This window comes from Electrophorus electricus, chromosome 9 (genome assembly GCF_013358815.1).
Source record: "Electrophorus electricus isolate fEleEle1 chromosome 9, fEleEle1.pri, whole genome shotgun sequence".
NCBI classification, from domain to species: domain Eukaryota; kingdom Metazoa; phylum Chordata; class Actinopteri; order Gymnotiformes; family Gymnotidae; genus Electrophorus; species Electrophorus electricus.
The window spans coordinates 13,314,530-13,329,522 of NC_049543.1; the positions used below are offsets into that span (position 1 = coordinate 13,314,530).

General features: G+C 46.4%; 1 protein-coding gene across 2 annotated transcripts in view; it reads left to right on the forward strand.

Moving 5' to 3' along the window:
* Positions 1–12,287, forward strand: part of mtus1b (microtubule associated tumor suppressor 1b) — a 29,109-nt gene extending 16,822 nt beyond the window's left edge. For both annotated transcript variants that reach the window (XM_035529540.1, XM_027018849.2), the window contains exons 7-15: positions 2,314–2,546; positions 6,562–6,628; positions 8,391–8,605; positions 8,998–9,103; positions 9,283–9,356; positions 9,454–9,549; positions 9,660–9,776; positions 10,597–10,694; positions 10,869–12,287. In XM_035529540.1, coding sequence (XP_035385433.1) covers positions 2,314–2,546; positions 6,562–6,628; positions 8,391–8,605; positions 8,998–9,103; positions 9,283–9,356; positions 9,454–9,549; positions 9,660–9,776; positions 10,597–10,694; positions 10,869–11,076 — 1,214 coding nt within the window. In that variant the 3' untranslated portion in view covers positions 11,077–12,287. The remainder of the gene's footprint in view (positions 1–2,313; positions 2,547–6,561; positions 6,629–8,390; positions 8,606–8,997; positions 9,104–9,282; positions 9,357–9,453; positions 9,550–9,659; positions 9,777–10,596; positions 10,695–10,868) is intronic.
* Positions 12,288–14,993: the final 2,706 nt, after the last annotated feature.

Below are 14,993 nucleotides of genomic sequence, written 5' to 3' on the forward strand. Positions count from 1 at the left end.
ATACACACACACACACACACACACACACACACACACACACACACAGTCTCTTGTGTTTGACCTGTGTTGTGTGTTCACTGTATTATGCCCGTCGTGATCGGCCGAGACAAACTCACACCCTTGCACACAAACGCACTCAAAACACATGTGTGTTTGTCTATGCAGTGAAGAAATGAGCCGATGGCTTAATTAGCATAACTAATCATTAGCATAATTAATGATAGCAGAACTCTAGCTAAAAAGGAAGATTATGGGTAATTTAAGATAAGATGACTTAGGCTGATTTAATATTAATAGAATTTAAATGAGTAAAATATGGGAATCCTAATTAACAATGTACCGGATTCACAACATGCGGAATTCTTCAGGGAATTAGAGGATCTTTGTGCATGCGTGTGTTTGGAATGAAGGAATGGATCACAGAGATGTCATTTAGATTTCAATAGTGATGAACAAGAGTAATTATATTATTCTAATTAGATTAATAATAATTAGATTGTAATATTATTAATCTGATAAACAGAAATTTCTGTTTAGAAATGCAGTGTTGAGTTTTCTTAAATGCAGTGTATAATTTGGTTTTGTTGTTTTGGAGTTTTCTTAAAGTGTTTGGTGTGTTCTTAGGTGTTCTTAAATTCTAAACATTGCTCCTCTCACACCATGCTCACATCAACAGAGGGTGACGTCCCTTTGATCTGAGGACAGTTTGATCAGCAATCTTAGAAGGAATTAACTGTCAGCAAGATCCTTTGGAACTGATCTCCATTCAGCGTTCCTCCTCTTGGACCTCCTGACCTTTTGGCTGGGTGGCTGACTGCCTCTTAGGCAGTCCTAGTCAAAACGTACGATGTGCAAAACATGGCCAAAAACCACGTAGAACGAAAAAGCCCCAAAGGCGATTGCCTGGCCGGTTCCTGCAGTAAACCAGCACTTACAGTGATGCTTGCCCTTTGACACCGAAATGTCACCAGACTACATGCCGCGTGCTTGTGAAACGCTGGACTGGGACACATGGCCAGTGCTTCACACATTAAAGACTGCACGAAGGTTAAAGATTTCATGAAATGCCCAAGCCTCATGCACAAGTAGCTTGTAAATCTAACATAGGCATTCATGAAGAGGCCTTGAAGGGTGTGTGGGTGTGTGTGTTTCTATGACACACACACATTCCACAAGCCCTCCCTGAGCCCCAGGATAAGTGTGTAGGGTCTGGCTGCTGCACACAGCCAGCACAGTGCTTTCTGTGACTGGAACGTCAGTCTTTCTGTTTGGGCTACAATTCATCTCTCACTGGAATCATGTCTCGAGGGCATCCTTCAGCCTGGAGAACAACGGGACAGTCACGCCTGTCCTGGCGCAGTTCTGTGGCTGTCAGAATTCTGGAGCGCATGGACATGCTGTGGTAGGGTGTGTTCAGGTTCTGGTAGCTTTGGTTCGGTGAAGTGGTTTGACCGTTGGTACGGTTCATTAGAGTAGGGGAGTGTGATGTCTTTCCACCTGAAATACACAGGACGTGACGTCACAAGAGGTGAATTTAAGAGAAACCACACCATGTTAGACAGAGACCATACCCTGCTAGAGAGAGACCACTCCCTGTTAGAGAGATGTGGATCAGATAGTCAGCACAGCCTCTATTGACTTTAACATGAGATTCCTCTCCTGGGCTCCACCATCACTTACAGATGATGGGGAATGCACTCTTACTTTGGATGGATGGATGGATGGACACACACACACACACACACACACACACACACTAATAGGCTATTACATACATAGTAATGTGCTGACAAGATCTCTGATAGGTCATCTTATGGACCTATCCCAGCATGCACCAGGGCTTTTTGTTTTTCACTTGGAGGCAGGCATTGATAAGGGTGTGTGTTGTTGGCAGTGAAAGCGTGTTGTTTTTATGAGGTTATCTTGAGTGTGTGAGCCGCTTTTTGAGTGTTTGTGAGCCACGTTTCATTTCATGCTCTTGTTTGATGAGCTTGGTGTATTTTATTTCATTTTTTTTTCTTTTGTATTTCATCTTGTGTCGTCTCTGTGTAGTCTCTCTACGGTGTGCATGTGTGTATGCATTTGTGTTGGACTGTACTTGAGCTTCCTGTGTGTGTTGGTTTGTAGTAGAGTTGGTTTTTAGTAGAATGTGTGTGTGTTAGTTTGTAGCAGAGCTGTGTGTGCACATGTGTGTGCATGTGTGTATGTGATTGTGTGTGTGTGTGCGTGTTGTGTAAGTGTGTGTGACTGTGTGTGTGTCTGCTGTAGTGATGTTAAACGTCTTGGCCAGACTCACTCGTGCGTCTCCTCTAGTGGAGAAGAATGTGAGGGTTGGTGTGTCATCCGGAGTCCGAGTGGCTCGGGTCCGGTCCGGCCCGGACAAAGCAGCAGGGCCCGCTGCACATGCTGAGGAAGACAAGGACACGGACCTTCGTCTTCAGATTGAGAGGAGGGACGTTTGCATCGGTCAGCTCCGTGAACTGGTCGCCCGTGGCGACCGGAGCCTGGAAGCTCTGGCCCTGGTGATACAGCACATCTTAAGGGAGGTAAGATGATCTTTCTCGACCTCTCTCTTTCCATTTTGTGTGTCTGTGTTTTTGAATTTTTGTATATTGAATGTGCGTTTGTGCAAGTGTGCATATACATGTATGCGCACGCGTGTGCGTACGTGTGTGTGTGTGTGTGTGGTAACGCTGTTACGTAATTAGCACTTGTGGAGAACGGCACTGGTCTGGTTACTGGTAGTCAGCAGTGTGTTGGGTCCTAACGGTGAGCCACGCCCCCTCTGCTCCCGTTAGTGGTACTGATCGGGTTCTTTAATAAATGGTCACCATGACTGCTGTAGCCTGGAATGTAGCCTGCGTTTATTTAAAGGGTTAAAATCTACCCAGGGTGCATTTTTAAACATTAATTTACAAGTTCATTTTAGTGGAAACAGGTGTGTGCTTGAAAACCTGGCTTTTCTTTCGCTAGCGCGCATGTGGCCTAATCCTGCCTAAAGTAATCCGAAAGTAATGGAGCATAATCAGATTACTTTGCTTTAATTCTTTGGATTGGGCTGCAGACAGCTTTTTAATAGGTAACCTGGAATCTGTAACAGAGGATGTTTTGTGAAGTAGCCTTCCCAACCCTGATGTGTGTGTCTCGGTATGTGTGTGTGCGTGAGTCAGCGCCCCTATCAAAACACCAGAGCAGCAAAGCATGGCATTGCTTTCTATTTGAGGGTGCCAGTATCTCACATTATGTTCTCTGTGTGTGTGTGTGTTGGAAATAGAAAAGTTAACACCTGTCAAAGGCAGTAGCACGACCGCAAGACTGATTGTGTCCTTAATGGTGTCTGTCTGGAAACCTGACAGGAATCTCTCTTGGCAGGAATCTCTCCCTCTCTCCCTCCCTCTCTCTCTCCCTCCCTCTCTCCCTTCCTCCGTCTCTCGCCTATTGTTCATTCCCTTATTTTGCCAGGGCTAGCGTAGGTCCGGAAGCTCAATACCGCGATGGGAGGGGGGAGCAAGCCACACCCAGAGGCGGAGTTACTCCCGTCGTAATCAGTAGGTTGCCGGTTCAAGTCCCACCACTGTTGGGCCCCTGAGCAAGACCCTTAACCCTCAATTACTCAAACTGTGTTCAGACATGATTGTAAGTGGCTTTGGGAGATGGGTGGGGTCAGGGTGGTGGAGGTACGGATGTAGGGCGCTGGAGCCGGCCAGAGCGACTACATCCGTGTTGACACTGAAACTTGACCCCTCAGCCCATCTAAACCTCACTACAGCGTCTCTGCTGAACGAGACTGAAATAGCAGTTTTGGCACGGTGGAACAGGGAAAGCTGTTAGTGTGTTTAAGTAGTGAGATGTTTATGCAAGTTTCAGGAAACCTTACAGAGTCATTAGTGCTTACCCCACCTGCCCCAGAGATCAGAATCGATTTTGGCTTGTTTTTACCAGGGTATTTTCTTTTGCAGTTTGTGTGTGTGTGTGTGAGAGAGACAGAGATTGGCAGCTTTAATCTTTGTATAAGAGGACAAAAGACAGATCCTCCAGAGAGAGGGGGAGAAACACACACACACACACACACACACACACACACACACATAGATGCACAATTCAATTGTATTCTTAGGTGTAATTGTTGGGCATTAGTTAGAGAGAAGGGCGGGGCTTTGGAATGAAGGAATGTCCCAGCTCCTGCTCGAGCAGTGATGGGGTGTGTGGGCGGGGCTTCAGCACTGGGGATGCGGGCGTGGCCACCCATCTGGCCGCTGCCACAGGGGAACGCCCCTCTCCAGCTATTACCGTACACCTCAGGGTAAAGGTGCAGGCGTCTGCTCGGACGTTTCACTGTTTACGTTCCTCTGATCATGAGGAGGCCGTGATTGGTCAGCGCACCCAGGGACCCCTCGTCAGGACGCGCCCAGCAGCCCAGAAAACACGGCCCGGTTCGTTTCCGTTACCCACGCGGTGGTCACATTCTGGGCCTCTGGTCTGCATTATCCTGGGTGCTTGGAGCAGGGAGTGTGTGTGTGTGTGTGTGTGTGTGTGTGTGTGTGTGTGTGTGTGTCATCACTGCATGTGTTGAGGATGCATTTCCACTGGGGCTGAAGGGTCATTAATTGGACATGAGAATCTCTCCCTTTTACCCCTCCCTCTCTCTTCCTCCCCCTTTCTCTCTCTCCCTCTCCTTCTCCTTTTCTCTCGCGCTCTCTCACTCTCTCGTGTCTCTCTACTCATCTTCCTGTTTTCCGTCACTCTCCCTTTCCTAATCTTAAGGCGTGCTCTATTTTGGCTGGGGGCTTTGGCCGCTGTCAGGAGCCCCGTGGGGAGAGAGAGAGAGAGGGAGGGAGGGAGAGAGAGAATGAGAGAGGGGGGGGAGCTTTAATCTGTGTCTCCCCCATGCTGGTCCCACCTTCACTCACCCCTGAGAGATCCAGAAGCTTCTGTAGCGGTGTTCCAAGGCTCTGTCACAGCTCACCAAGGCAGACAAAATACATGGTTCTGCTGGTTAGCAGAACCATCTCTCTCTCTCTCTCTCTATCTCTCTCGTTTTCCTCCTGCCTCTATTCAGGAGGAATGCGGCTCCTGGGCGGAGTGGGAGGGGCGTGTACTCCAGAGCAGCACGCTTATAGACAGATGCCAACAGACCAGTTTTCAGAGAGCATGTGTGAGGGTGCAGGAGTGTGTGTGTGTGTGGGGGGGTGAGAGAGAGAGAGAGAGAGAGAGAGAGAGAGAGAGAGAGAGAGAGCGAGCATGGGGACGTCAGAGAGCAAACCCAGCCAGAGGCGTCCACCCTCCGTGAAGAAGGAGAAGAAGGTGCTGTGTCCTTTTTATTCACTTTTTTCTTTCTGTGCGCTTCTCGTTTGTAAGTTGTGGAAAGAATACCTCAGTATACTGATATCATAATCGCACTATCAGCTCTCTCTCTCTCTCTCTCTCTCTCTCTTCCATCTGTGTTAAGGTAACACGTTTCTTTTAGCTGGCTGGGGTGTAAATAACCCATCACTCAGTCAGCATCCTTAATGGAATGTTTAACATCACCGCAGAAAATCTGCTGAAATCTCTGCGTGCGTGCATGCGTGTGTGGTGATGCCTGCCATCTCTTTGTGGTTGATGATATATGACAAATCACCTGGAATTCCTCCATCTTCATTCTCTGAAACTTTATTCAGGAGTTACAAGTTATGCCAGTAAGCTTTGTTTGTGTGTGTATATGTGTGTGTGCGTGTGTCTGTCTCTGTCTGTGCGTGTGTGTGTGTGTGTGTGTGTGTGTGTGTGTATGTGTGTGTGCGTGTGTGTGTGTGTGCGTGTGCGCGTGCTGCCTGTCTTTGGTTAGTTCCGCGCTGTAAATTCCAGCAGTCTAATATGGGGTCATGACTAGTAAACTTTTATGACTGGGCATGTGTGAGATTGCAGAAACAAATGGGTGTGTGTGTGTTTGTGCGCTTGTGTTTACGCACACATGTCTGTGTGCGTGTGCGCGCATTATGAGAAATTCTACAACAGTGTTTAAGTGCACGCAGTACAATTTGTTTACTGTGAAACGGTGAGACTTTTTCCTGCTTCAGAGTACATTTGGTGATGGACATGAGGTGAGGACGTTTGGTGAGGGACATGAATTGAGGACATTTGGAGGTCCTTCGCCTGTCTGAAGTCCTGTGTGCTGTTACAGAGATCTTTCCCAACAAACTGACTCACGGGTTCAGGCAGTGTAGAGGTTACCGCGAAAATTGTTCAACTACACACACACACAGTCTGACAGTCTGTACTGTCTATGATACCACTCACTGTTGATGGCTTAGTAGGTCAGACCGAACTGGACCATCCATGCCTGAGACTACAGGACCTACAGGATATATAGGACGTGTGTGTGTGGGTGTGTGTTGTGCTGTTTGACACCTTACATCTCTCTTATCTTAAGAGTTTGTTTCTCTGGTTACAAGCACATCTATATGCTGGATTACTCTGCCGATGTTCTGAAAGAGTACATGAATCGCTGTTTCTAAACACACACAACACATACTCCTCTCATTCATCAGTGTAACTAAATGTTATTTCCTTGTTTTCTTCCAGCGAGAAGAAGCAGGAAGACAGAGGAAGGAATTTTCCCTCCAGCTGAAAAACCTGCAAGAAGAACTTAGTAAGAACACATTCATACACACACACACACACACACACACACACACACACCTGCACGTGTACTCCCATGCATGCCCGCATTCTCTTACGCTAAGTTATTTTCTGACAGTACACTCTGAGCATCAGGATGTGTGTCCTATGTGGTTTAGCCTTTGCCTGCTGTAACACACTGCAGAGTCACTAGCTGGGGGTCCCGCCCTTCCTGAGTGCAGGACGTCTGGGTTAGACGGGTGCAGGATGTCTGGGCTACATCTTCTCTGGATCTGTTACTTATCTAGAGCAAGATCGAGGCTGACTAAATGTGTGTGAGGTGAAGGACTCGGGATTGCGTGTGGATGTGTGTGTGTGTGGGTGTGTGCCTTGCTTAGTTAGCTTTTGAGTTTGTTCTGCCAATGATGTCATGTACGACACTCTTCTCCAATCCGTCTCCAGAACCTTCCACAGAACCCCCCCGACACACACACACACACCCACAAACACATTCTGGAGCTCGTTGGCTTCTGCTTGTGAGCAGGACCGTAGGAACGTTACTGGTCTGAAGGCGGCGGCGTTGAGCCTGTGGGTACGTCACCCCCGACTCTGCCTCGCACTCCATAAAGATGGCTGCTCTGTCAGTCACGAAGGCTGCCATGGCAACCGCCCTCTCCTAACGCCCCTGGGACCGGTCACACGCCCCGCACGTGACGCATGCCACATGAGTGATGTCACCGTTACCGAGAGATCTGGGGTTGAAACGCACACCATGAACATGTTAAAAAACAGAAGATCCGTTCTGTATTCATCTTTCTCTCTCTCTCAAAACACAAACAACATTCTCTCACCTCTCCCTTATGCCCCCTGTGTACACACACACACTCACTCACTCACGCGCTCTCTCTCTCTCTCTCTCTCTCTCACAGTTCAGTTCAGTTCAACTCATTTTCAACAATGGTTTATTGGCATGGTTGTTATGTTATTTTATCGCCAAAGTAAACGAACATAACCATTAAAAGGGAAAAGGGTCAGAAAATAATAAAAGCTCCTTTACACTTCATTTAGAGTTGTGTGACATCTGAGCCACTTCCTCCTGTGGAACTCACTCTTATACCCAAATATGTGCATGTGTTGCTTAAATATTTGTGGTGTTATAAAATTTTATTTTATAATAAGAGTTTCCTTGATTTTTGGTCTTTTCTGGAATGTTTTTTTTTTTCTGGAATATAAAGTTTTGTTGTCAATCCGTTCTTGAAGGCGATGATAAAAAATGTGAAAATTTTGCCTTTATTTTGGTTTATATCTTATTCTGGTTTGCATTTCCCTCTCTCTCTCCCTCCCCCTCCCTCTCTCTTTCCCTCTCTCTCCCTCTTTCTCTCTCTCTCCCTCTTTCTCTCCCTCTCCCTCTGTCTCTCTCTCCCTCCCTCTCCCTCCCTCTCTCCATCTCTCCCTCCTTCTCACTCTCTCTCATTCTCCCTGTCTCTCCCTCCCTTCCTCTCTCCTTTCCTCTCCCTCCATCCCTCCCTCCCTCCCTCTCTCTCCTTCCCTCTCTCTCTCTCTCTCTCTCTCTCTCTCCCCCTCTCTCCTTCCTTCTCTTTCTCTCCCTCTGTCTCTCTATCTATCTCTCTCCCTCCCTCTCTCCTTCCCTCCCTCTCTCCTTCCCTCTCTCTCTCCTTCCCTCTCTCTCTCCCCCCTCCCTCTCTCTTTCCCTCTCTCCTTCCCTCCCTCTCTCCTTCCCTCTCTCTCTCTCCCTCCCTCTTCCTCTTTCCTTTAACCCCCCCGTTCTCCAGCAAACTCAGCGTCATGCTGCGAACGTCTGCGGCGGGAGAAGGCGCAGGCCAGCGCGGAGATGGAGGCGGCCATGCGGGACCTGCGGGCGCAGCACAGCGCGGAGCTGGCCCGGCTCCAGGAGGCGCTCGAGGGCTTCTACTCCGCTGAATGGGACAAGGCCCACCGGGCCTACCAGGAGGAGGCGGAGAAGTGTAGGGCCCTGGCGCTGCAGCAGGTAGCACACCAAACGCATGGATCCGGCTATGTTAACCACGTGGGTAATTAGGAAAACCAGGACTGGAACTGAAGACCACCGCTATGCAGTGTGTGTGGTTCCCTAGTGTGAGGTAGATATTATGCAACTAGATCAAGGTGGTGTGTGTGTGGTTCTTCTCTTAGCTGCACATTCTGCTATCATGAAAAGGTAGATGCTCCAGCAATCTCGGAGTTCATTGACACTGCCTCCTGCTGGCTGAGGCGTGAACTGCGTTCCTTTTTGCTGGTGTCTCCTTCTCCGACCAATCCAGGAGGCCACAGATATTCACAAACTCTGCAGACCTCTCACTCACTGGGGTGAAGCAGGCCATGGGGATGATGATACTGATCTCACGTCTTCTATTCTGCCAGGTGGAGGAGGTAAGGAGCAAACAGGAAGCTGTCAGGGGAGAACAGGAAGTGGCACACACTCAGCAGATGGAGGCACTGAAGCAGGAATATGAGATCTCACTGGCAGGTGAGTTTACAACACAGTGCTGTAAGGACCTGTTTCTCTCTCTCTCTCTCTCTCTCTCTCTCTCTCTTTCTTTCTTTCCATGTTTAATTTGTGGTGTTTGTGGCGTTTCACCTGCTCTAGTTAAATGGCTTTAGTTACTGAACCAGTGTCCGAATCAGAGGGTTTTTTTCTTTAACCAGAACTGAAGAAGGCACACGAGCAGGACCTGCGCAAGATGGACCACGCGCTCATACAATCAGAGGCCTCTCTGAATGTAACACACACACATGCGCACATAGAGCTAAAAACAGCAGTGAGTCTCATGGTGAAGAGTATTCAATAATAATTGTTCCTTTAATCTGGTTCTTCAGAAGACAATTGAGAGTTTGCAAGCAGAGAACACGGATCTGAACGCCAGACTAAGAGAGGAGGAGGACAGGAGAAAGGCTCTCGCAGACAAGAGCCAGGTAACCCACCACACACACACACACCTGCATCATCTGTCTATCTTTCTCTCTCCCTGTCGCTCTCTGCCTCATCTGTCTATCTCTATCTCTCTCTCCCTCTCTCTCTGCAGAAGGACTCTCGTGTGCTGTATCTTGAGCAGGAGTTGGAAAGTCTGAAGGTCGTGCTGGAGATTAAAACCAACCAGCTGCACCAGCAGGACAAGAAACTGATGCAGATGGACAGACTGGTGAGGCTGCACACACAGATTACGCAGAGATTATAATATGCACACTCACAGAGATTACGCAGAGATTAGAATATGCACACTCACAGAGATTAGAATATGCACACTCACAGAGATTATGCAGAGATTAGAATATGCACACTCACAGGGATTACGCAGAGATTAGAATATCCACACTCACAGAGATTACGCAGATTACACAGAGATTAGAATATGCACACTCGCAGAGATTACGCAGAGATTAGAATATGCACACACAGAGATTACAGAGATTAGAATATGCACACTCACAGAGATTACAGAGATTAGAATATGACACACTCACAGAAATTACACAGAGATTAGAATATGCACACTCACAGAGATTACAGAGATTAGAATATGCACACTCACAGAGATTACAGAGATTAGAATATGACACACTCACAGAAATTACACAGAGATTAGAATATGCACACTCACAGAGATTACAGAGATTAGAATATGCACACTCACAGAGATTACAGAGATTAGAATATGACACACTCACAGAAATTACACAAGGATTAGAATATGACACACTCACAGAAATTACACAGAGATTAGAATATGCACACTCACAGAGATTACACAGAGATTAGAATATGCACACTCACAGAGATTACACAGAGATTAGAATATGCACACTCACAGAGATTACACAGAGATTAGAATATGACACACAGTCACTGCCATGACTTCCCTCCACTGCTGGTCTCTTCATTTGCTCATCAGTGTGTTTGCTCATTTGGCCACTGCGCCGTTGTTTTCCTCGTTTGCTCATCGGTGAGTTCTCATTGGTCAGATCGAGAGCAATGTGAAACTGGAGGAGTGTCTGAATAAGCTGCAGCAGGAGAACGAAGACTACAAAGCCCGCATGGACAAGCACGCAGCGCTCTCCAAGTACGGAGTGTGTGTGCGCACGCGCGCGTGTGTGTGGGTGGGCACAGCCGCACGTATGTGTGTGAGAGAGACATAAATATTTGTGTTACAGGTGATATTCTGTTGCATTTCACATTTGAAAGCTCGACTTGTATCTGCAAGTGTTAAATCTATTCTCTCTCCCCCCCCCTGCAGGCAGCTGTCCTCAGAGCAGGCCATGCTACAGCAGACACTGCAGAACGAGTCAAAGGCCAACAAGAGGTTGTCCATGGAGAACGAGGAGTTGCTATGGAAACTGCACAATGGCGACCTCAGCAGCCCACGCCGGCTCTCGCCCTCCTCCCCTTTCCACTCGCCCCGAAACTCCGCCTCCTTCCCTGGCACGCCTGTATCTCCCAGATGACCTCTCCAGTTGCCTCCTATATGCACCGCCCCAAACTCCAAATACCCCCCCCCCCACCAAATACACACACACACACACACACGCCCTTGAGTTCATGGAACACGTCGCTCGTGTACAGTTTATACAGACCCTGTCACCTCGGTGGAAAGTCTGTGATGCACAGATGCACTTCTGGAGTGTGGACCCGCCTTGCTCTGCCATGCATTTATTTATTTCCTTTCTCACTCCCCTCCTGAAGGAGGAAGACACCTCAGGGTTTGTAAATAGACTCTCTCTCACCCACTTCGCCCCACCAGCACGGGTCGGTTCCTGCTTCTGGGAGGGTTTTTTTGTTTTTGTTTGAGGTTTTATTATCGCTATGTCTTTAGGGCAGCGTAAATCCCATCGTATTCCTGATCCGGAAGGAGGGAAGCTTGAACGGACACGGAACGTCTGCCTCGCTGCTTGAAACATAACCAGTATGATTTGAAGTGGGGACATTATCCCACTGATTGCTTCAAACATAACCAGTATGTTTTGAAGTGGGGAAAGTATCCCACTGTGATTGCTTCAAACATAACCAGTATGTTTTGAAGTGGGGAAAGTATCCCACTGTGATTGCTTCAAACATAACCAGTATGTTTTGAAGTGGGGAAAGTATCCCACTGTGATTGCTTCAAACATAACCAGTATGTTTTGAAGTGGGGACAGTATCCCACTGATTGGTTCAAGGATGATTAAAAAATAAAGGCTTGTTTAGTAAGAAAGCTGGTGGACATCCCATTAAAACATGGTATATTACACTTTTATTTTGAAATTCTGCTAATCAGTTCTCAGGTGCTTATCCATGTACCAAAGCATATAATTTGTCACAATAGCATAGAAATTCAAATAACTTTACTAACTGCTTCAGCAACGTCTAATACAGAAGGATTCATATCCGGACCTTGAGTCAAAGGATTTTGTAATCACCGAAAGTCAACCGAACAGTTCATGTGACTGACCACTTGGTCCTGGAACTTGGACAGAAGGAAATCTCTAAAACACGAAGGCTGAGATTAGTCCTCTGTTGTAGCATGTGTTCTACTAAGCCCTAAATCTTTTCCAAGAAGTCTGTGAGAGAACTGGAACAAATGCTTCCCTCATACCAAATACCCTGCCCTTTATTGTTTTTTTTGTTTTGTTTTTTCAATAATACATTAAAAATAATCTGACAGTTCTAGTTTATTTACTATATGCGTCACTCTACTTTGGCCTTTCTTTGCTCTGCAATTTTTCTGAGCAGACCTGACACCTAGTGGTTAAATTGTGTAGCACACCTGAGAAACGTGTTCTCCGTTTTCAAGTTCTAATTTACAGTATCGGGGTCGTTGGGAAAAACCTGCTGAATTAATAAAGTGATGGTGTGAAAGGTTGTTCTTAATATGAGAGCAGAAATGGAGCCATATACAAGCTCACCTGTAGGAGGTAGAATGGTTTCAGTCCAGCTGGGCTTGAGTTCACACAGGTGAGAGCGCAGCATGCATGACAAGTACATGCACTGCTGGCGATCTTAAAGGGACCGCAATACAAATAAAATTCACAGGCAGCACACCGGACCGACCAGCCTCGATGACGACAGTTCCCACGGAGCCGTACGCGGCGTGACGGGGCGTGATGGGGTGATCAAACCCCCTCGGGCTCAGTTCTCCCGTAGCCCAACCCTGCCGGTGTCGGAACTAACGCTAGCCAATTAACTACCTTCCCATATATAGGGCAAAATGAGGGGTAGGAAACACACACACACACACACACACACACAGAGACGGTTGAGAGACGCGGGTTTATTGGATATCTCTGCAAATTTACTATGCAAACCTTATTTAAACAGCTGTTTGTAATCATGCATTGCACAAGCTCACTGACAGATATAGTACTGAGAAACCTCTTACCACGCTGCATAGTCCAACGGTCCTGTCACCCAGGACTTTATTATTCACACTGTATCGTAATAAATGTGTGGTAATAAATTATGAGATGTGTCTTAAGAAATTCCGGGTTCTAACAGTTCTTGGGTCTGAGCTAGGTTATGGACACAGAGCATGTTTGAGATGAGGCAAAGTAGTGGATAAATAAATCAAATCTCTTGCTTCAAATAAATTCTAAACTAATAACAGGTTGGATCACCGCACCAACCCAAATCGTTCATAAACGCTCACTTAAATCATTACATCGTGAAATCGTCACCCTCGGTTAACTGCCACCTCGGGTTGTTGTTGCTGCTTGGGGTGTGTTTCTGGGAGTGTGGGTTTGTGGCATTGTGTATATTTTGGGTGTGTGTCTCCCAGACTAAGTGCAGATTGTCAGAGAGCTGCAGATAAAACCATGATGCCACCTCCACAAACTGTACCACTACTCCTAGGGAATGGAGTGGGGGGGTGGAAGGCTTGCTGTCAGCTGTAGTAGGCATTTTGTTTCCAACTGAAGAAGACTACATTTTTTTTTATGGTCAAAACATTCCCAGCTGTTTCTAACTGATACTAAAAGGGGAGTGTATGATAGCTATACCCCACCTACTCAGCTAGCTAGCTGTATTCCTACCAAGACCACTTACAAATGAGGGGGAATACATTCTTACTTAGGATGGTCGGACACACACTCACACACATACACACACACACACACATACTCACTCACACACTCACACATACACACTCACTTCCAGAGAGAGAACTACCTACCTTCACTGCAAAGGGGACGATTCATGTTGTGATCCATCCGACTAGCTCACCTTGCAGGACACACACAGATCCCAAAGGTGTCATGAAGCTATGCCTGTCCTATGAAAAAACTTTATCGGTTATTTGGGCTGAGTTGTTTCTCTGATCTGATTATGGTTCACAGATCTGATTATGGTTTGGCAAGAGATGATAAGGAGATGAGAAATATTGGGTTCAGATAGTGTTCTTCCTTCTGGCTCATTCTCTGTTTGAAAACAATGGTAATAATGGTACAAAAAGGTATTGGTTTTTAATATGTTTATGTGACATTAAAGTGCTGTTCGATCCATCCCATCATAAATCTGTGACCGTAGAGCAGTCACAAGTCAAACATATCAGGTACATCTCTGTGATCTATCTACAGAACTGTACAGTGTCTACACTGTGACAATTTAAATGGCTCAGGGTGATCAGGGTGACCTAATTATATCAAAGAGCACTTTACATGTACAATACAGAAGAGAAATTTACTGATGAAATTTCATCATTGATGAATTTCATCATTGGAAATTCATTTTCATTCATTTAGACTTGGGTTTAACTGTGGTATGGGATACGTACCTTTTATCTTTAGGACAAGGAGAAATATTTCTGACAAAACAAAACCAAAAACAAAACAACAACAACAAAATGTAGGTAAGAGGTCACCATATTTATTTCAGCGGCATCAGGAAAACTGTCCGTATACGGTGGGCAAGAGACTGACGCCAGGAGCACACTTTTGCGTGGTCCTTATATAACCTATTTTTAAAAAGGTTAAAACTAGGTTTAGGTTAGTGAAGTACATTATTTCTTGTCCCACTGTACGCATGTTCTGCGAAGAGGTTCCTCCAAGCCCGTATCAAATGATTTATCAAACGACATTATCCCATTACCGCGTTATCATATTCGGTTGCAAGTCTTTATATCTTGCAGGTGCATTTCTAGTATAGATGGTACTGGGAAGATCATTTGAACACATGGGGGTGTTCTGTTTATTCTCCTTAGAAATATTAGCTAGCATATTCCAACATATATCACATTGTTATAGATGCGCCACGCCGTCATCTCAGACGCAAGATCGTAGTTTCAGTAGTTTCAGCAACTTTGTGCGTCTATTCCATACGGAACTTCACTAATGTAGTCATCTTTTATCCATTCGAGAAACGAACTAGTGCCAATTTCATTGTCCTCTACAAA